General features: G+C 45.1%; 2 protein-coding genes across 5 annotated transcripts in view; both read left to right on the top strand.

Moving 5' to 3' along the window:
* The window catches only part of LOC143320332 (actin filament-associated protein 1-like 2), a 15432-nt gene extending 7352 nt beyond the window's left edge, over positions 1–8080 (top strand). For all 3 annotated transcript variants that reach the window (XM_076729859.1, XM_076729860.1, XM_076729861.1), the window contains exons 4-16: positions 1–40; positions 1782–1890; positions 2008–2237; positions 2345–2524; positions 2820–2906; positions 3120–3189; positions 3832–4079; positions 4156–4265; positions 4818–4935; positions 5247–5334; positions 5538–5704; positions 5849–5959; positions 6335–8080. The exon at positions 1–40 is cut by the window's left edge. In XM_076729859.1, the coding sequence (XP_076585974.1) occupies positions 1–40; positions 1782–1890; positions 2008–2237; positions 2345–2524; positions 2820–2906; positions 3120–3189; positions 3832–4079; positions 4156–4265; positions 4818–4935; positions 5247–5334; positions 5538–5704; positions 5849–5959; positions 6335–6361 (1585 nt within the window). In that variant the 3' untranslated portion in view covers positions 6362–8080. The remainder of the gene's footprint in view (positions 41–1781; positions 1891–2007; positions 2238–2344; positions 2525–2819; positions 2907–3119; positions 3190–3831; positions 4080–4155; positions 4266–4817; positions 4936–5246; positions 5335–5537; positions 5705–5848; positions 5960–6334) is intronic.
* A 947-nt stretch (positions 8081–9027) lies between these two features.
* On the top strand, positions 9028–19886 carry LOC143320844 (ras-related protein Rab-14-like). 2 transcript variants are annotated; one of them, XR_013077186.1, is made up of 9 exons: positions 9028–9143; positions 9639–9697; positions 10814–10867; positions 11584–11761; positions 12031–12097; positions 13461–13548; positions 13641–13671; positions 13987–15555; positions 16985–19886. XR_013077186.1 is itself a non-coding variant. In XM_076730844.1 (8 exons), exons 2-8 carry the CDS (start codon positions 9646–9648, stop codon positions 14162–14164), a joined length of 648 nt encoding a protein of 215 aa, XP_076586959.1. In that variant the 5' UTR covers positions 9028–9143; positions 9639–9645; the 3' UTR covers positions 14165–15647. The 2 variants fall into 2 exon arrangements, 1 of the variants encoding a protein (XP_076586959.1); XM_076730844.1 differs by lacking the exon at positions 16985–19886 and having other exon boundaries at positions 13987–15647.
* Positions 19887–20000: the final 114 nt, after the last annotated feature.

The following is a 20000-nucleotide window of genomic DNA, read 5'->3' on the forward strand; positions in this document are numbered from 1 at the left end:
GGTCTCAAAGCAGGACTCGTCTGTGTGGCTGAGGAAAGGGGTGAGTCAACACACGTTTCCAACATTTCTCACCCAGTGCATGCTGGGATACACTCCTGCCTGCGTCTCTGAACAGAGCAGTGCTGGAAGAAGTACTCGGGTATTTTACTTAACTAAAAGTAGCAACACCACATTGAAGAAATACGAGTAAAAGTCCTGCATTCATAATTTATTTTTTTTTTTTACATACAGAATACAGAAGTATTCACGTCAAAATAGACTTTAAGGTCGTAGGAAGTCGATTATCTACAGACAGAAGTCCTGAAAATACGAGTCACTGTGTGTCTGCAGAGGGAGCAGCACCATGTTTCTACAGGAGCCCAGAGGGGACAAAAAAACACTGATTGTAGAGGAAATGTCAGGTTTTTAGTGATCACCATCGGGGAGGTGAGACGAGGAGTTTTCAGCCTCACCACTAGATACCACGAAATCCTACACGCTGGACCTTTAAAGTACCAGGAGTAAAAGTACTCACAGAGTGTAATACTGTGGAGCTTTGCACTGTTTGGACCAAACAAACATGGTGAAGGCGTCACTTTGGGCTCATCGTGACCACATTTCTCTCTATTTTCACAATGTTTCCAAAGCGAACAATCAAACGATCGATCGATGGAGAAAATGATCAGCTGATTGATCCGAATGAAAAGAATCATTAGTTTGAGTTAAAATGAACAACAGGAACATCCTGCTGAGACATGAATGAGCAGACACAACGATCTAAAGAGACCAGAGACAAGAGGACAACAGACACAGGGGACACTTTACTGCACCTGAGTACTTTTACTTAGTTGTAATGGAGCATATTCACGGTGTAGTATCAGTACTTTTACTGAAGTACAGGGTGTGAAGCTGCATCCTGAACTACAAGAATCAGATTCCTCAGTTTCAGTCCGACTCAGAAACAGATCTGATGTTTTTTCTCTCTGACGTCTGCTTCACGTCTCGACCTCATACCGGCTCCTGCTGAGGTTCAAGAAGAAACAGGCTTTTTTTTTAGATAACAGGAGGAGGAGGGGGAGGAGGAGGAGGAGGGGGAGGAGGAGGGGGAGGAGGAGAAGGGGGAGGAGGAGGTTTGTGATGTGGGTCAGTAATGACAGACTGAGTCCTCCTGAGGTTTGGGAGGAGACGGCAGGGTTACTCTGTGTGTGTGTGTGTGTGTGTGTGTGTGTGTGTGTGTGTGTGTGTGTGTGTGTGTGTGCGTGTGTGTGTGTGTGTGTGTGTGTGTGTGTGTGTGTGTGTGTGTTGGAGGGAATGACAGGATGTTCAGTGTTTACATATGAGGCCATCTCCCCGCTATCTGTCGTCCTATTGGCTGAGAGCCCTGCAGAGGGAGGAAGTGGTCACTGATGGCAACTGATTAGCATGTGGTCTACGTGATGGATAGACACAACACACACACGTACACACACACACACACACACACACACACACACACACAATCATCATCTCTTGGGAACTCTTGTTCATATGCAACTCATTTACAAACATGATGTTAGATTCACTGACACATTTAGCTCCACCTCAGTTCAGCGGTGTGTGTGTGTGTGTGTGTGTGTGTGTGTGTGTGTGTGTGTGTGTGTCTCTGTGTGTGTGTACTCATGTTTCTGTCGATGACATGGTTTCACTTTAAATTTCTACACCACCAAAATCCAAAGTGAAAGAATTCAGTTGTGAATTTATCCAAAAAAAGTTCCACAAAATCAAATCAAACCACTTCCTGTTTCCTGTGATGTCATATCCAGGGCCCTCTAGTCCCGCCCCTCCCTCCAGGTGGTCTAGGAAGTGACGATGATGAAGATACCTACGAAGAGGCGGAGCCCTATGTAGCTGACACAACCACATCAAACACTGGTATCAATACACACACACACACACACACACACACACACACACACACACACACACACAAACAACTAGACACACACACACACTGTTATTAAAACACCTCCCCGCCCCCCCCGCCCCCAGAGAAGGCGGACTCAGACAGCAGTCATTACGAGTCGTACGGGGACGATGATGATGATGATGATGAGGAGGAGGAGCCAGTGAAGGACAGAGCTCACTACATCCAATGGAGCGCCTCCCAGCCCTGCCTAAGACCCGCCCCCGAGTCTCGCCTGTGTGGCTACCTGTGGAGGAGGAAGTGGCTCGGTCAGTGGACCAAACAGCTGTTCATCATCAGGAAGGACGTCCTGCTGGTGAGGAGGGACGAGAGAACGACCAGCTGATTGATCAGTCAGTCGATTAATGAATGATCATCGTGTGTGTGTGTGTGTGTGTGTGTGTGTGTGTGTGTGTGTGTCAGTGTTATAAGTGTGCTCAGGACCTGCTGCCTCAGCTCGAGATGAACCTTCGTGGCTGTCAGCTCGTCTACAAGTCGAAGGGCAACAGGAAGATCCAGCACCAGCTCAAACTGGTGCTACTGGGATCAGAGACGCTGGTGCTGGGATACAGCAGCTTCCAGCAGGCCGACGAGTGGAAGAGGGTCAGCACACACACACACGTGCACACACACACACACACACACACACACACACACACACACACACACACACACACACACACACACACTGATGACTAACTAAGTACTTTTACTCAAGTATTTCTTTTACTGCTACTTTCTACTTCTGCTCATATCCATTCATGCTGTACCAGGTGGAAGTACTGTATGTGGAGTACACAGTAGAAGTATTTGCAGTACTGTAACTCAGCTGTGCTCCGTGTGTGTCTCTGTGTGTGTGTGTGTGTGTGTGTGTGTGTGTGTGTGTGTGTGTGCGCAGGCGATCGAGGAGGTGAGTGCTGGAGGTGAAGTGGAGACTCAGAGCTCGTTGTCTCTGATCAGATCAGATCAGCCGCTGTCCTGCAGGGTGAGACAGACAGACAGACAGACAGACAGACACACACACACACACACACACACACATACACACACACACACACACACACACCTTGTGAGGATTGTCTCCGTGTGTCTCCTGAAGCATTCACTGCTCTGCAGGAGTCACACAGAGTCTCCTGGGACTCAAACACCATCAGACGATATAAAATGTGAACTTTGTGTCCACGTTGTGTCTCTGCAGTCCAGCTCAGTCCAGACTGACTCTGAGGAGGACAAACCTTCAGCTCGCTGCAGCCTCAGCAGAGACAAAGGTGACATCACCTGAAACCTGCAGAACAGACAGCTGAAGCTCCACAGTTCAAACATTTCACTTCATGGCTCACATCCTGTGGACAGGCGTCCCTGTGGACAGGCGTCCCTGTGGACAGGCGTCCCTGTGGACAGGCGTCCCTGAACTGCTGTCGTGTGTTGGAGTCTTTATTTTATGTCTTCAGTGGGACATTTACCTGATGGGTTAAATGAAATGTGTGTCCCTCAGGATGAACTGTAGTAACTTTACTGCCTCAGCTGTACTTCGTGTTTACTTAAGTATTAGCAACGAAACGAGCCTTTAAGTGTGGAAAGTGAAAGTCCTCATTGGCTGAAAGGCCTCTGTCTGTTATTTTATTGGCTAATTTTCCATGACGTTTAAATACGTGATTGGTGCTTCAGTAGATGCTTATTGTATCTGCTTCATATACGTGCAGCTGGTACTTTAAGCAGTAACTGTTACAGTAAATGTAGTAATACTTTGCTTTAGTCGAAGTATAAAATACTGTGGAACAGAAAAACTGCAGCACAGTCGTTGAGTGAATGGACTCAGTTACTTTTCCCCGCTGTAAAAAAAACAGACTGAAAACTTTATTAACAGCTATGAAAGACATCATGTGACCTCTGCTCCGTTTGATTGACAGGTCACCTGAACGTGCTGATGAACTGTCAGTGGCAGAGTTTACTCTGTCAGGTGGAGGCCGGTCTGCTCAACATGTTCGGAGAGGAGACGCAGGAGGAGGAGGAGGAGGTGGGGGCGGAGGTGAGGAGGGAGCGGTCACCTCAGTACACCGTCCAGCTCAGAGGATGTGAGGTCAGAGCCGGACCCGACACCGAGCGCTCCCACAGGATCACACTGAGCATGCTCGGCGACCAGGTGGCTGTGCTGGAGGTGAGCGGCAGACAGGAAGTCGTCCGTCTCGCTTCATTCATGATGTCACGTGTTCATGTGTCCATCCGTCCTTCAGGTCAGCAGTTCGGACGAAAAGGAGCGATGGTTAAAGCTGCTGCAGGACGGAGCTGCCAATCACAGTCGCCATGACAACAAGGCGCAGGAGCACACAGGTGGAGCTCTCAGGTGAGGCTGTGACTCAGGTTCAGCCTGGTGTATGAATACAGCTCTGATAGAAGACAAGTACACAAGACGTTCACACACACACACACACACACACACACACACACACAGGTACAATGTAGTTCAGGGTATTTACTCAAGTACTGGTCTCCAGTATGAATTTGAGGTACTTTTACTTTACATGAGTCTTCAGTACTTGAGGTACTTCACGTCATGTTCTACTGCTCCTCCACCACGTCTCAGAGGGAAATACTGTATTTGTTACTCCACTACATTTATCAGGCAGCTTTAGTTACTAGTTACTTTACAAATTAAGATTTTTACACACAAACAGAAAGAGTTTATAAAATATGATGTTTTGTTTTGTTAATCAACAGTTTGTACAAGTACAGCCAGTCTGTCCGAAATAAAAACCATAGTGGAAATTAAAAAGAGCAGCGGTCCAACAATAGAGCCCTGAGGCACCCCACACATGTTTCTTCTTCTTCTTCTTCTTCTTCTTCTTCTTCTTCTTCTTCTGTAGTGAGTTTGATTTTTGTTGTTTTCCCTCCTCAGTGGGCTGCAGATTCGAAAGTTTCCCACCTCCAACACCTACATGGACGACCCGTTTCATTTGAGTGTCACAGGCCAAGGCCAGCCCATCTACTCCAACACCTCCGTACTGGAGCACATGGTACAGATTTTAGTACTCTTTTACTTTAGTTATTTACTTCGGTAAAACTGGAGGAAGTTAAACTCCCCCAGTCTGCTTAAAAAAGCAATGAGAGAAAAAAAAGCAGAGAAATGAGACGTCAGCAGTGATGAAGGACTGAGATGTAAAAATTCAAACATCAAAGATTTCAGGGTCAAAAATCCTGAAAAATAAAACTCAGATTCTGAATCGTTTTCTGTTGAAATATTTCGTTGTCTGGCAGCAGTGGGCTTCCATACCCTGCAGATGACGACAGTAGCGCTCGGTGTTTGTCATGTCTGTCATTATTTCAGCTCCACAGCTCTCAGGATTCGGTTCGCTGCAGCTCGGTGTCGTCCAAAGACTCGGTGACCTACAGCAACACCGTCTTCACCAAACACAGTGAGTCTCATCCCAGAAGCTCCGCCAGCAGAAACCTCAGAGGGCCATTAGCTGCAGCATGCAGAGGCCACCATGTGAACATGTTGCTCCACAGAGCTCTGAGTGGCCAAAAACTCCACAGACGCTCCACTTGATTATGTTGAATTATTGTTTAAAAAGCCAAACATCCCTGAGTAACGACGCTCCGTGCTGCTGTGTTTCAGACAGGAAGTCGGTGGAGGTGGAACGCGGCGTTCAGAAGCTGGAGCTGACCGGGAAGAGGACGGTGCAGCTGAGGGCGGGCTCAGAGATCAACCTGGTGTCTGCTGGGAAGCAAAACAAACGCACCTCCTTTAGACAGTCGCTCGCTGTCTGCACTGAGCGCGCTCAGGTAGGAACAACAGTCACAGGTGGCTTCTGGGTGGAAATGAAGGTTTCTTAATATGAAAATGCAACAAGCTGCAAAAACAGTCTTCAGTTATGCGACTGAGCCACACTGGGCTTTGACTGGTTTTACTGGTCTCTGCTGGTCCAGGCGGGTTTCCTGAACCCTCTGCTGCGACGGACGGCCTCAGCTAAGAACTCCCTGAGACGAGCTCCTTCAGCGCTGTTCATCGAACATGGAAAGGTTTTCCAGAGGAGGAAGGTCAGACTCACAAACACGCTGAACATTGAGTATGAGACCGAATTATCGGACAAATACGATCATTATAACACGATAGGCATGTGTAACATTTAGCATTGCAGCATGCTAGCATACTGATGTTAGCACGTTAACTTGCTCACGTTAGCATGTTTAGCATTTAATGTGTAGCTTGCTCAAATGCTAATGGTATTAAGTTAAAGAGACAGTTTCCAGTGTGGGCGTGGCTCCTCTAACCACACCCAGCAGTGATGTCACAGGGTCATGGAGTACACCTGTACAGATGTTCAGCAGGTGTGAAGCTGCTCTTCAACACGCAGGCCGACATATTTCTCCCAGAAACAGAGAGAACAGGATAACTGGTCACTGTGTTCACAGGAGTGGGAAACCAAAGCTGCAGCCTGACAGCAGCCGTCCAATCATCACGTCCCATCAACCACCGCAGCTGAAGACTCCTGTGATCCTCTGAGCTCCTCGTCCGACGGGACAGACCCTGAGAGTCTGTTTCCTCTCTGACTGTGCAGGACATGACCTTCATTAACTTCTGGCTCTAACACGAGTGATCCTTTTTTCACTTCATGAGGCGTTTTCATTCACTCAGCGCTCGAAGTTTCATGAACCTAAATAATCAAAGTGCATCAGCAGAAAATCACCAGATGAGCCCGAAGAGCCGCTTTTGCTTTTCAGTGGGTAAAGTTACGTGTTTCAGTCGACATCAGATTATTAGATTATGTTGGATTAGTGCCGAGCGATGACCGCATGTCAACAGACGTGAACCCGTCGTAAACTGAACCGAGCGCACGACTGATTCTGGACTTTGTCTCAGATGTTTTCTCTGCAACTCAGACTGAACACATCAGAGACTCACTTTCTTTATTAACGTGTCTCATTAATCACTAATCTGGGCTCATTTTTATCAAATTAAAGGTGTTTTGAACGTCCTGTTGTTGGTGCTTTGCTGAGTGTCATTTCCACTGGTGGAGGAAGTACTTTACTGAGGTAAAAGTACAAATACCACACTGTGAAAATACTCCACTACAAGTGAAAGTCCTGCATTCAAACCCTTAATGAAGTAAAAGTGTGTATTATTGAAGTAACCTCGTGGTGTGTGAGTGAAGTGTTTCTCTCTGCTGTCTGTGGATCCATGTGTTCATTCATGTGTTCATTCATGTTCCTGCTGTAGGTGTTTCAGCTGGAGCTCATTGAACTCCTTTACATCCTGTTGGTGCTTTAATCTTCATCAATGCTTCAGATTCTAGAAGATCATCACATGTTTGCAGCTCGGTGTCCTGTGAGAACCTCATATCTCAGAAAAACAGGCTGTTTTCAGCTTTGTGACAATGATTTTCAGCTGATCCAAGAGGCTTTTTAAAGAGTTTATTGAGCTGAAGAAGACATGAAGGAACTCTTCATCCTTCAGTTCAGCACAAACAATCACCATCAACACATCTGGAGATACGAGCTTTTCACTGGACAGGAAGGAATCTGAAGAGGAACTGAAGCTGTAAAATGAAAATGGAGTAAAAGTCGAATATTTGTCTCTGAGATGTGGTGACGTGTCAGGCTGCATTAAATGGAAATACTCAAGTAAAGTACAAGTACCTAAAATTTGTACTTCAGTACAGGACTTGACTAAATGTGCTGAGTCAGTTCCTCTGGTTGTACCTGAAGCAGCATCTGTTCTCACTATGATGAGTGTTTTTGGACATGACGACTGCAAATTATTGATGATTTCTGTTTATCACCATGACAATCACTGTTTCTGTGATTTTTATATTTAGTGGATTTTGTAATAATCTCAGGAGAATCTTTCTTTGTTGACTAAACACTGATCTGTAAACTGTAACATTAAAACATGAGTTTTACACTTCAGTTTTGTTTGAATGACTTTATATTCTGCTCGACACGACAGACGCCGTCCTCACTTCACCCGAGCCAAGAAACGTGAAATAAAACTACAAACTATGTGTACACTCCAACTATGCAGAATAATGTATAACTGCAGGTGTAATGTGCTCCAATATATAACATATGTATTACTCCAATGCTGTAATAAGCACCAGACTCCATTAAAAAATGTTCAACTTTTGTGAGTTGTAGATTTCGTGGAAACTTCATTAACTTTATGAAACGCCGTCTGTGACAAACTCCTAAACATTTGTCCTCTCTTGTAAATCCAGCACGTACCTGAATCCTGACTTCTGCTCTCCGTCTTCACGTTCTTCATTCTTCTTTTGGCCCAGAGGAAAACTTGGCTTTCCTGTGGTGGCCATGGGTGCCACGTCTGTGTACTGCTGAGCAGCTTTTAAAATGTATTAATGAATTAAGTTTTAGTCAAATATGTAAAATGCTAAACATCAGCGAGCATCTTCAGCTGTAACCACAAGAGTTACTTTAAGAGTTTAAGACTTTTAAGATATCTGAAGTATGCATAACACTCATAACTAGACAAATGTGACTTGAGCACAAGAGGATTAGGAAACTAAACCACTGGCTTAAGTATTTATGTCTGGAGAAAATTCTCCTCCTCCTTCAGCTCAATAAACTCTTTAAAAAGCCTCTTGGATCAGCTGAAAATCATCGTCACAAAGCTGAAAACAGCCTGTTTTCCTGAGATACGAGGTTCTCACAGGACGCCGAGCTGCAAACATGTGATGATCTTCTAGAATCTGAAGCATTGATGAAGATTAAAGCACCAACAGGATATAAAGGAGTTCAGTGAGCTCCAGCTGAAACATCTACAGCAGGAACATGAATGAACACATGCATGCAGCAGGAACATGAATGAACACATGCATGCAGCAGGAACATGAATGCACAGACAGCAGAGAGAAACACACTGACAGGAACACTTTACTGACACACGAGAACTTTTACTTTTACATTTATATAAGCAAAATATCCTCACGCGTCTTCCAGGTCTGTCCATGAGTCCGGTGACTCACTTTAGGCCAGTAAAGTTCACAAAAACATTGTCAGAGAAAGACATCAGTTTATTTAAACGTCCTGCTCTCGTCCACTGGGGGGCAGTAGACACCCGGAAGTCTCGCGGTGTTTCCCCTGTTATCGCTGGAGAAGAAGAAGAATCACGGAAGAGGAGAAAGGGTTCCTGACGGATCAGGCTAAACAGCTAACAAAGATAACAGTTTAAACAGGTTTACAGGTTAGATAGACACCCGGACCGAAGGTAAGAGAACAGGATTTCTAACACATTCTGCATGTTTGTTTTATTATTTCACGGTTTCGGTTGTGAATCCAGATTAAGTGGCCTCCTGCTGTTAGTCTGTTAGCAAGGCGGAGACAGCACAGCAGCTATTAGCCGGCCGGTTAGCTACGGAGCTAAGCTAACAGAAGGAATTCAGAGGTTTTCTCAGATGGGGAAGTCAGCGGATTGTGTTTAGTACTTCTGCTATATGTGCTGCTTTCACCCTGCTCGACTGTCATGGTGTTCAACGTCTCATGTTAACGCTGAGCTTCGGGTGTAGCTTAGCTGTGGGTTAGCCTAGCCGGCTGCTTCCTTTTGTTTGTTGCCCAGTTAAACGGTTTCTGTTGAGGTTGTTTGACCGCAGAGATGAATAAACCGAGACTGATTCACTTCCGACTGGGTGTGGACTCTGTCTGAACTCGGACTTTGTCAAAGTTTTGTTGAATTCAGGCTCTTTTCCTGTTTTCCCCCTCACAGTATCAAGATGACAGCCGCACCTTACAACTACTCCTACATCTTCAAGTACATCATCATCGGTGAGTGAGACGGTTTGATTGATTTCACTGAGAATGACGGAGGTCCGTGAACTCATCACACACAAAGCTGGCTGTGAATTTGTCTTAAAGTTCAACATAACCTGTAAAAAAACAGTCCAGTTAAGAACAAGTACCCCAAATTTGTCAGAAACAGAGTACTTAGATGAATGTATTTACATTCCACTACTGCAAAATAAAGTACCCGTAGTATCCACGCTAAAGGTACATGCAGTCGAGTCATGAAGACAAAAGTTTTTTACTTTGAGGAACAAAATACTGAATACATTTTGCTTTGTTTGCATTATTTTGTAACCACATAATTCCTCATTGATCAGTTTAATGTCTTCAGTTTTCATCTACAATATAGAGAATAATAAAGAAAAATAAAGAGACGTCATTGGATGAGACTGTTTTCAGACTTTTGATGAACTCAGTTTCCTGTCAGTAAAGTAGTGAAGTCCGTTGATTTTAATGTGCATTAACTGAAGAAGACGCGTCGTCGTGTTGTTCACGGTACGTGTTGAATACAGTTTTCATGTGTGGGATCTTGGCTGAACCGCAGTCGTGATTCTACGTGTTTTGCCTCCGTAACAGACTGCGTGCTGCTCGTCACAGACCCCGTTTCTAAATCACAGAATCCATTTTGAAATCGATTGTCTACGTTCTGACAGCTTCTTCGCTCGAGCTGTTTGTGTGAAACTTGGTTTGCAGAGATTGATGATCCGTCCGTGACGGGCCGTTGACCCTGAAACATCCAGAGCTGCTGCACTCGTTAGAAAAACCCTGCTTCTTTGTTAAAAAGTCAAAGCCACATGAAACCTGAGGGACAGAAGTCAGCTATGACTCCCAGGATGCATTTCACTTCCAAACGTCCAATCACAGAGCTTCACGTTCAGCCGCTGAGAAAACTGAGCCCTTTGAATCCGTTCGGTCTCTGATTCTCGATCAGTTTGGGATCACTTTCATTTGCGGCTCAGCTTTCCAGCAGACTGACTCAAACCAATCAGCAGCGACGCCTTCAGGTGAAACTGTGCTGATTCACAGTCACACTCGTCCTTGAGCTCTGACCTCTGACCTCTGCCCTTTGACCCGTGTGTTCACTTCCTCTCTCTGCAGGTGATATGGGAGTTGGGAAGTCTTGTCTGCTGCACCAGTTCACAGAGAAAAAATGTGAGTCCTTCCTCCTCCTCACTGCTCCTCCTCATCGTCTCCTTCTGTGCATCATCTTCCTCTCCTCCTCATCATCAATTCTCTTTCTTTTCTGTGTTTCTTGTTCTTCTCGTCTCTGAATCCAGAACCTTTTTTTGTAAGAAGCATTAAAAGTAAAATATGATCATCATCACTGACAGTTTGGAGGGATTTCTGCTCAGATACACGGAAAGAAAACACTGATCCCAGAACAGCTGTGACTTATGGAAAACATCAATCAAACAGGAAGTGATCACCTGATCTGATCCTCTGACACAAACTCACCTGAAAACAGCTCAGAGTCAATATGTTTAATGTTCTTCCTCATCGGCTTCATTGATTCCTTAAACATTTGACTGTCTGTCGTGTCCTCTGTGGCTGTGTGGAAGGTGCTGCAGCTTCACTGTGACATCCTGTTTTATATCATGACAATGAAGCTGAACCTGGAACCAATATAACATGATGAAGAAGAAGAATCAGTCCGACCGTTCATTCACACATTTCTGTTGTTTTTGCATCATAATTGAGCTTCAAGTTCAGGATGCAACAGAAAAAACAAAGAGTGGATTCAGAATCAAGATTAATCAAGTCTAAACGATCCTGTAACAAGTTCAGGGATTTACCCACATCCTGTGTGTGTGTGTGTGTGTGTGTGTGTGTGTGTGTGTGTGTGTGTGTGTGTGTGTGTGTGTGTGTAGTCATGGCGGACTGTCCTCACACCATCGGGGTGGAGTTTGGGACGAGGATCATGGAGGTCCACGGTCAGAAGGTGAAGCTGCAGATCTGGGACACAGCCGGTCAGGAGCGCTTCAGGGCCGTCACCAGGTCCTACTACAGAGGGGCCGCCGGGGCCCTCATGGTGTATGACATCACCAGGTACTGATGGGGGGCGGGGTCTGCAGGTGATGTCATGTGTTTGGTGTTGTGTTTGTGGGTGCTCGTCATCAGGGGCCTCCTGCTCAATAAGGAGATGATGCAGAGAATAACAAAGACTTTGACACGCGATGATACGTGATCACACACAGTGACACGCGATGACATGTGATCACACGTGATGACACGCGACAGTCACATGGTTTTCATTCAGTTTGAGCTTTTGACGAATAATCTGCTTTTGTCTCGGTATTTCCTGTGTGTGTGTTCAGGAGAAGTACTTATAATCACCTGAGCAGCTGGTTGACAGATGCCAGGAACCTGACCAATCCGAACACAGTGAGTACACACACACACACACACACACACACACACACACACACACACACACACACACGTACGTCTCCATCAGAAGTGGACGTCCTTCATTTTATCCCCTGGTTCGTCCAGTGGAAAGAGGTTGCAGCTGAAGTTCTTCTGCTCTTTCAAACGTTCCTGTAACTGGGCGGGTTGGGAGGAACTGGTGGTCAGCCATAACGTCAGTCTGAAGTCGTTGGTCAGTCTGAAGTCGTTGGTGTAACACTGCTTCCTCATGTACAGCGAGTGAGGAGTCCAGCAGCCGGAGGTGATGAAGGGAGGGAATATTGTCGTTATTATTGATTTTTTGTGCCTCTCGTGGTTTCTATCTCTGTCAATGAGTCACTGTCAGCCATGTTTCTGTTGTCGGACAGTTCACTTTCTCGTGACTCTTCTCAGGGTCATAATTAGCCTGTAGCCGTCCATGTTGAGCGCTGACTGGAGGGAAACATCAAGGATGTCGGGGTCGATTTTGACAGAGTTTGAATATGAAGCGATTTTTCAAAGACGTCGTTTATCCTGTTAGCAGACACACAGAGCAGCTGTGGATATCTTCACCGGGAGAAACTGAAACCATCACATGTTTGCTCGTTCCAGGCAGGACGCAGTCTGAGAGTAATTCAGTGTTTAATGATGAATGTGGAGGCACTCCAGAGATCTGTTCACAGGAAATGAGCCTCTTCTCATCAATACCCAGAAAGATACGACAGTAATGAACTTTTCTCTTCAGGCTGCAATTTTGTTCCAGTGTGTGATCAATAAAAAACAACTGCAATAAAAAATAGAGCTGACTTCACATGACTGTCGCTGGATTGGCTGCTAAAACATCTCAGTGTCAACACACGTCAGCCTGGATGTGATGCAGACTCCAGCCAAGTGTTCAGATCGATCAGAGACGATCAGATCATAGAGACGATCGAGTAAGAATCTATTGAAAAGATAATTACTCAAATATCACAACACAGAACGTTTTTTGTGTTGTATCAAGAAAACAAAGATTTCTGCCGCCCGAAAAAGTGAAGCTGCAGCTTATCGTACCGTCATTTTTTTAGTGTTTGACATCAAGAGCAAACATCAAACAATAGAAACAGGAGAGTTTCTTGAACCCGTTCATGATGATCCCAATGCATTCATTCATTTTTACACGTGATCAATAAGTTATTTTTTAGGTGACTACATGTTTTCAGTTCCTCACTTTTCAAACGTTCCTCTCAAATCTTCTGACCTTCTAAACAACCTTTAGATTCTTTCAGATAATAAATGATTTTTAACTCTTAACATTTAAAAATTTGCTCAAATGGCTAAAACCATTCATCGTCTGATCGTTCGTATATTTTGTGTCCAGGTGATCATTCTGATTGGTAACAAGGCCGACCTGGAGGCCCAGAGAGACGTGACGTATGAGGAGGCCAAACAGTTTGCTGAGGAGAATGGTGAGAAGTGTGTTTGTGTGACGTGAAATGTTTAATGTGACATGAAACTGACGTCAGACTGACTGTGGTCTTTGCTTCCTGTTGGTGATCAGGTTTGCTGTTTCTAGAGGCCAGCGCTAAGACGTGAGTGTCCACCGTCCACCGTCCACCACACACACAGGCTGCTGGTGGTCGATGGTTTTCTGGTGAAACTGTGGGACTTAAACCATTTTCATTTTTCATATTGTTTCTTCATCCATAAATAAAACACACACTGATGTTGTTACATGTGAAGTTTTAATACACACAAGTACACACATTCGAGGTGTTGACATCCAAAATTTTGGACCTGATCTGAAACGTATCAGAACCCACAGTGAAAACAAACTTGACTTGTCTTAAATCTCTATGTCTCTAAGACTTTTCAGTTCTTTTTTGTATCTCACTGTTCGTCCTCAGAGGCGAGAATGTGGAAGAGGCCTTCCTGGAAGCAGCAAAGAGGATTTACCAGAACATCCAAGATGGAAGTCTTGACCTGAACGCTGCCGAGTCGGGAGTCCAGCACAAACCGTCTGCGCCGCAGGGAGGCCGCCTGAACGCCGACAGCCAGCCGGCCAAAGAAGGCTGCAGCTGCTAACCACAGACAGAAAGTACAGACCCATCAAACGGACGGATGGACGGACAGAGACGGACAGATACGTACGCAGAGATCTCCTCTCCACCAGACACCAACACGCGTCTTCTATCCAGACTACGTCAAACAGGACTGAGCTGGATTACATTGAACATCGCAGTGACCCAATGACCTACCGAACCCAGACCGCAGTTCAGTATCCAAAACAAGGTTCAACCATCCTCCACCCAATCAAACATTTACCAGCTGTGTGCCACCTTTGGATCCGTCTCAAATTTGGATCAGTGTTGGTCAACTCCCAAATCAGGACCATCCTAGACCTAAACTGGATTATTGTCTGGACAAAATAAACCCCAAACACTCTTTTTCCACACCTGGATCACACTGGGTCTCATTCTGGCTCACTATGTCACAATCCAGACTGCCTTCAGTCCACATTCAGCCATGCTTGGCCCAAATTTAGGCCAATCTGGACTATGTTAAATCCAGAATATAACCGTGAACCTGCCAGCACCAGAAACCCCTTTTTCCAAGATTGGAGTACCCACCCCGTCTCATCAGAGTCTGGAACACCGTTGGCCCGACTTGAGCAAGTGTTGTCTAAATAATGGACTACCTTCATCCAGAGTGCAGAAAATCAAGAGACAAGTAAAGATACAAGCCTCAAATTTAGACAGAATTGGAGCCCAGAGTTGGGCTGCACCAAAATGGTTAGCCTTTGTTTCAAAGTTGAACATCGCTATGGAGGGATCCACAATTTAGGCTTAAGATGGACTGGCCCTGACCCTTGGCCAGTCTGGACTGTTCTAACCCCAGAATAGGATAGCCCTAAACCCATAACCCTTCTCAACAAGACTGGACTAAGCCCCGGACCTTCTTTCTTCCGAGTCTGGAGTGATTTTGGCCTGATTCAAGTGAGAGCAGTTCAGATTTGGGACTGCTCTGGTCTCAAATGTGAACACTGATAACCCATAAGACAAATGAAGATACGAAGCTCAAATTTGAGCCAGTCTACTGCCCAAATTTGGACTGCACCTAACCAAAAGAGGTCACCTTATTCTAAATCTGGACATAGTAATGGACAGATCCAGAGCCTGACCTTAAGATGAACCACTGGTCCAGAAAAGGGACAGCTCCAAGATCATCGCCGGACAACCCTTCTTCTGGACTACCCTCAGGACCTCGTCTCTTCTAAATCTGGAGCCCCGTTGGCCAGAGGCAGTCATGTTAGTCCAGACTTGGCCGTCCCTCAAATTTGGACCACCCTCATGCAAAGAGTCAAATGCAGACACACACCTCACATTTGGAAATTCCTGTCCTTGGCCGAAGCTGGACTGCTCTGGGTCCAAATAAAGAACCACCTGCAGTCCAAATCTTCACATCCAAACTTCAGGGTCAAATTTAGCTGATCTGCTCTAAATCCAGATCATCCTAACACTCACTTCTGACATTCACTCTTTGGGATTTAAAGTCCTTCTTTTGTCTTACATGTGTGTGATCTCCATCATTTGTAGTTCAGTTGGAAAAGTCTTAAAAATGTATGTGTCAAAACCACAAAATCTAACCATGACCTGGACATGTGAACTCATCTCTGGGATTCCATCTTCGCAGAAAATGATTCTTCCTGCTGAAAACATGCCAGCGAACTCCTCATCACCTGTTCCTCATCCCTGAGTTTCCTATCAGGGCTCTGCTGGAACCACAGACTGTAAATAAAGATGGACGACGTGTCTCCACCTCCTGCTGTACCAAAATGAAGCCAAAATACACAGCATGCGGATGCTGCCGTCTTTCGCTGGTGACGTCATTCGCCGAGAGTTTTCGCCGCAGTGGTCGGGTTGGAGGTCTCGCCTAACTCAGAGGCCAGCATCAAAAACCTCATCGAAGCCAAACGTATCAGAAAATCAGATGTATCAGAGAAATGACGGAAAGCATCTTTGGGGAAAATTTATTTGACGTGTGCTAACTTTATTTTCTTCTTCTAAGTTTGGCCCATCTGCTAACATGGAGGGGGCGGGGTTTATGACCCGTACCGCTGTCACACACCGGGGGGCGACACATTTTTTGGCTTCACTTTTATGGAGATGTCATGTCATCCATCTTTACGTACGAGGGTACAGTCAGTGGAAAGACACATTAGTCTGTGCACATACAAGGAATCTGACTCCTGTTTAAACATTGAACTCGATGTACGTCGCACACCTGAGTGCAGGTTAAAGGGAACTCTTGAGGATCAGTTGGCCCCTCATGCTCAGTACCGCTCAGCCTCTACAAATACTTGTGTGATACCCTCTGTGGCTGTGAGCTTCCTGGTGTCTGCAACAATAACCCAGTTAGAAAGTCAGTGGCATCGGCCAGCCAGGGGGGATCTGCTCTGTTTCCTTACAGAAACTGTAGGATCCAGTTTTTGGGGTTTGATCCATATGATGTACTGAAGTTCACGATGTCTCGGTCTTCGCTCCTTCAGTTTTGAGTGATCTTTTCTCAATATTTGTCTGGCAAAATCTTAATGGAAGAGAATACTAAAAACCTTTGTGTGCTTCAACCAAACAAGTTCACATGACCACATCTAAATCACTGCGGCACCCCTTTAATCCCAGCTGGGAGGAGGGGTCCCAGAGAACATGAGAGAAGACAGAGGAGACCCCTTCACAGCCACCAGAGGTTTACACATGAAACGTATTAATGCATCACAGCTCCTCATTGAAATCTGTGCCAATCCAACATGTGTAGAAACTAAAAATGAGACACAATCCAAAAAGCACCTGAGGACACAAAGACCCTGACCCAGGACCCCAGCCTGTTACTGGGGTCCTGGGTCAGGGTCTCTGTTACGGGGAACAAGGTAGACCCATGAAGACCTCCAACAAACATCCATCACAGACAGGAAGCACACCACCAAACCCACCGTCTCTGCATCTCCACACTGCCTTTTTAAGATATTTGAACTAAATAACTTGATTTAAGGCAACTTTGAATATTGATCGCTCTGTGGAGACATAAAGCAGCTGATCGATGAAGGTGACGATGAAGAAAAAACAACTGACCTGAACCAGAATGTTCCTGCTGGTCCCTCATTGGATCTCGAGTTCAGGATAGGACTTAATAAATTTTTTTCTAACATGTTTCTATTGTCAGTGTGACAGCTCCCCCCGGTGGCCGTTTCCTGCCTCCCTCCTTGTTCAGTGGAGGCAGCGCAGATCGTTTGAATTCATTACTGCCTGTTTTTGTTTGGTTTGGTTTTATTTTTAACACGAGGCAGCAATTACGCGTTATTTGAACGCATCGCTGGTTTCTGGGTCATTTCAGCTTCGACCCTGATTCCAAAGACGCTGCGTAAACAAACAGAACAGAATGTGATCACCTGCTGATCATTGTTCACATGAACTCACCTGAAAACAGCTCAAAGTCAATATATTTAATGTTTGAGCTCATCAGCTTCATTGATTTCTGTAAATATCTGCTTATTGTGAATCTGATGCAGCAACACGTTTCACAGACTGGGAAAGATGTGGAACGCTCCAAAAGCACCTGTTTGGAACATTCCACAGGTAAACAGGCTGATTGGTAACAGGTGAGAGGATCATGGTTGGATCAGGAAGTAACCAGTTTGAATGTTAATGATTGATTCTGGTTTTATTTGTTGTCCAGAGTTTGTTGGAATCAGGGTTGTGATTACTGATTTGTAATGAAGGCATCACGTGTTTCACTTCCTGGTGTAGAAACGACCTGAATGTTGTTTGGCTCTGAGTTCAGACATTTTGTGAAAGGCAAAACGTTCTGCCCTCCAGCTGACACATCGGGCTTTTCCTTTCAGTCTGATCTGGTCCAACTCAAAATGTCCCGAGCTTTGGTGTCCTGAAGTTTCCTCTGCTGTCACTGTCGGTTATCAGCTACATGAATTCACGGCCTTTAGGCGACGATCGCCTCATGAACCAGTTCTCCAGGTTAAACTGGATCCGTCAGTTAGTTCAGTTCCATTTGAAACATTCCAGGACCAACAGGCTACAAAACAAACTCCAGCAGTGCAGCTCCGCTAAACTTTGACTTTTTAGGTATTTTAAAGGATTTGGAGAAACGTTTCCCGTCTCGGTCCGTCAGACCAAACGAGTCCCAGAAGCAACAAACGGCACCGACGAGCTGTCTGATCAATCAGAGCGTAAATCTTAAAGTGATGAAGTAGAAAGTTAATCAGCACGTGTTTGGTCATTTATCTGTGTTCAAGTTTTTGAACAGTTTCCATTTTTCCGTGTCGTCAAAATGTTGATCAGAAAATAAATGATTAACTGCTCGGAGCGAGAAAATGTAACGAGAAATAAATGAAACAGCGGTTAGCATGAAATGTACCGTGTTTCATCACATAAAAGAAAACTTCTCGCGCTAAATCACAATTTTTATTTTAAATTTCATAATTATGAGATGATGTGAAGTCGCTAACAGGCTCATAATCGCAGTTTTTAAAAAGTCAAATTTTGAGTGAGTATTTCTTTTTATTATTGTTGTCGATTGTCATTTATTAGCTGAGATAATTCTTTTAATTTGGGGTTTGACATTTGTGTCCTCTGGGTCTCCGCACTGTAAAGGCAGCGGCGGTGGTTGTCCCGCCGGGCCGGCTCTGGTCTCTGGTCCTCTGTGATACCGCGGTTCAGGTTGTGGTCTGGTGGCGAGTCTTGCTCAGATGTCGCGGTGCTGTTTGTGTGTCCGGGCTTCACTGAGGACTCCTGGACCACCAGCACAGAATCTGGTTCTTTACTGTGTCCACATCCGTCTGAATGTGGAGTGATCAGTGTGATGTGACTCTTCGCTGTCCTCTGATTGGTGGACGGCAGCCTTGTTCGACTGTGATGCTCGATTTCTGAATGAAGCCCCTCCCTCACAGACTCCCGGGTTCTTGTTGCTCGTCGTCACTTAACCAGCACGCCGCATTCGCTGGGAATTTTTTTTTTTTTTTTTAAGGAAAGAAGACAGTTTGCTTCCTCGATGGCGCTTCTGTGTTTTTAAAATTCTACTTTTAACAACTTTCTGGGAACCAAAGGGTCACAGAGGTCAACAAGAAGTTAGCGGATACCCAAAAGAAAAACCTTCAGCTCTGTTGTACCGTCGTGACTGCCGCCTTAAGCTTCCTCGCCAAAGGAAAACATGAGCATTTAATGAAAGAAAACACCCAGAAAACCATGAAAACACACCAGAAGAGACTCGAGCAGCACCAGGACTGCAGGTGGCAGTGTTGCTGTTATCGCCTGTTAAACCAAAAAAATTTGTCCGTCTAAAGACGCTCTCCCTGAGTTTGTTACCGCAGCCCAAAATTAGCTAAATTGTTTGGTGTTTTGGGAAAACAACGATATGAATGAAAAGAACAGCTAAATGTCGATTTACAACAATAAATGCTTGTAACAAAAAACATTTATTCAGTACGTTCGTAGCAAAAGCAGCATTTCAGATCATCCCACTGATCAGCCAGAAGGAGGCGCTGTAACGGCTGAAACAGTGACGACTCTGAAGGACGAACGTCCGGTTTAATCCCCGCTGACTGGCTGTAACATGCTCTGTACCTGTTATTCTTTTTGTCTTTAATGTTGATTTTCTGTCTGCTAAAGTAACAAACATGCGTCTTATGATTCTTTGACTATTTATATTCTGAATGGTAATGATTTTCTTCAGCTGTACCTTTTCATTGTACGACCATGGGGACTCTGTTATTTGTAAATAAAGTATATATACTGTATATACTCCAATGACTCCACGTCAAATTTGTGAGGCGTCGCCAAGGTTCACCTGCACCTTCAAACCAAATCACCTGGAGTCTGGCGGGAAATGCTGCTAACGAGCTAACATGCTA

The sequence above is a fragment of the Chaetodon auriga genome, chromosome 5 (assembly GCF_051107435.1).
Source record: "Chaetodon auriga isolate fChaAug3 chromosome 5, fChaAug3.hap1, whole genome shotgun sequence".
Taxonomy (NCBI): Eukaryota; Metazoa; Chordata; class Actinopteri; order Chaetodontiformes; family Chaetodontidae; genus Chaetodon; species Chaetodon auriga.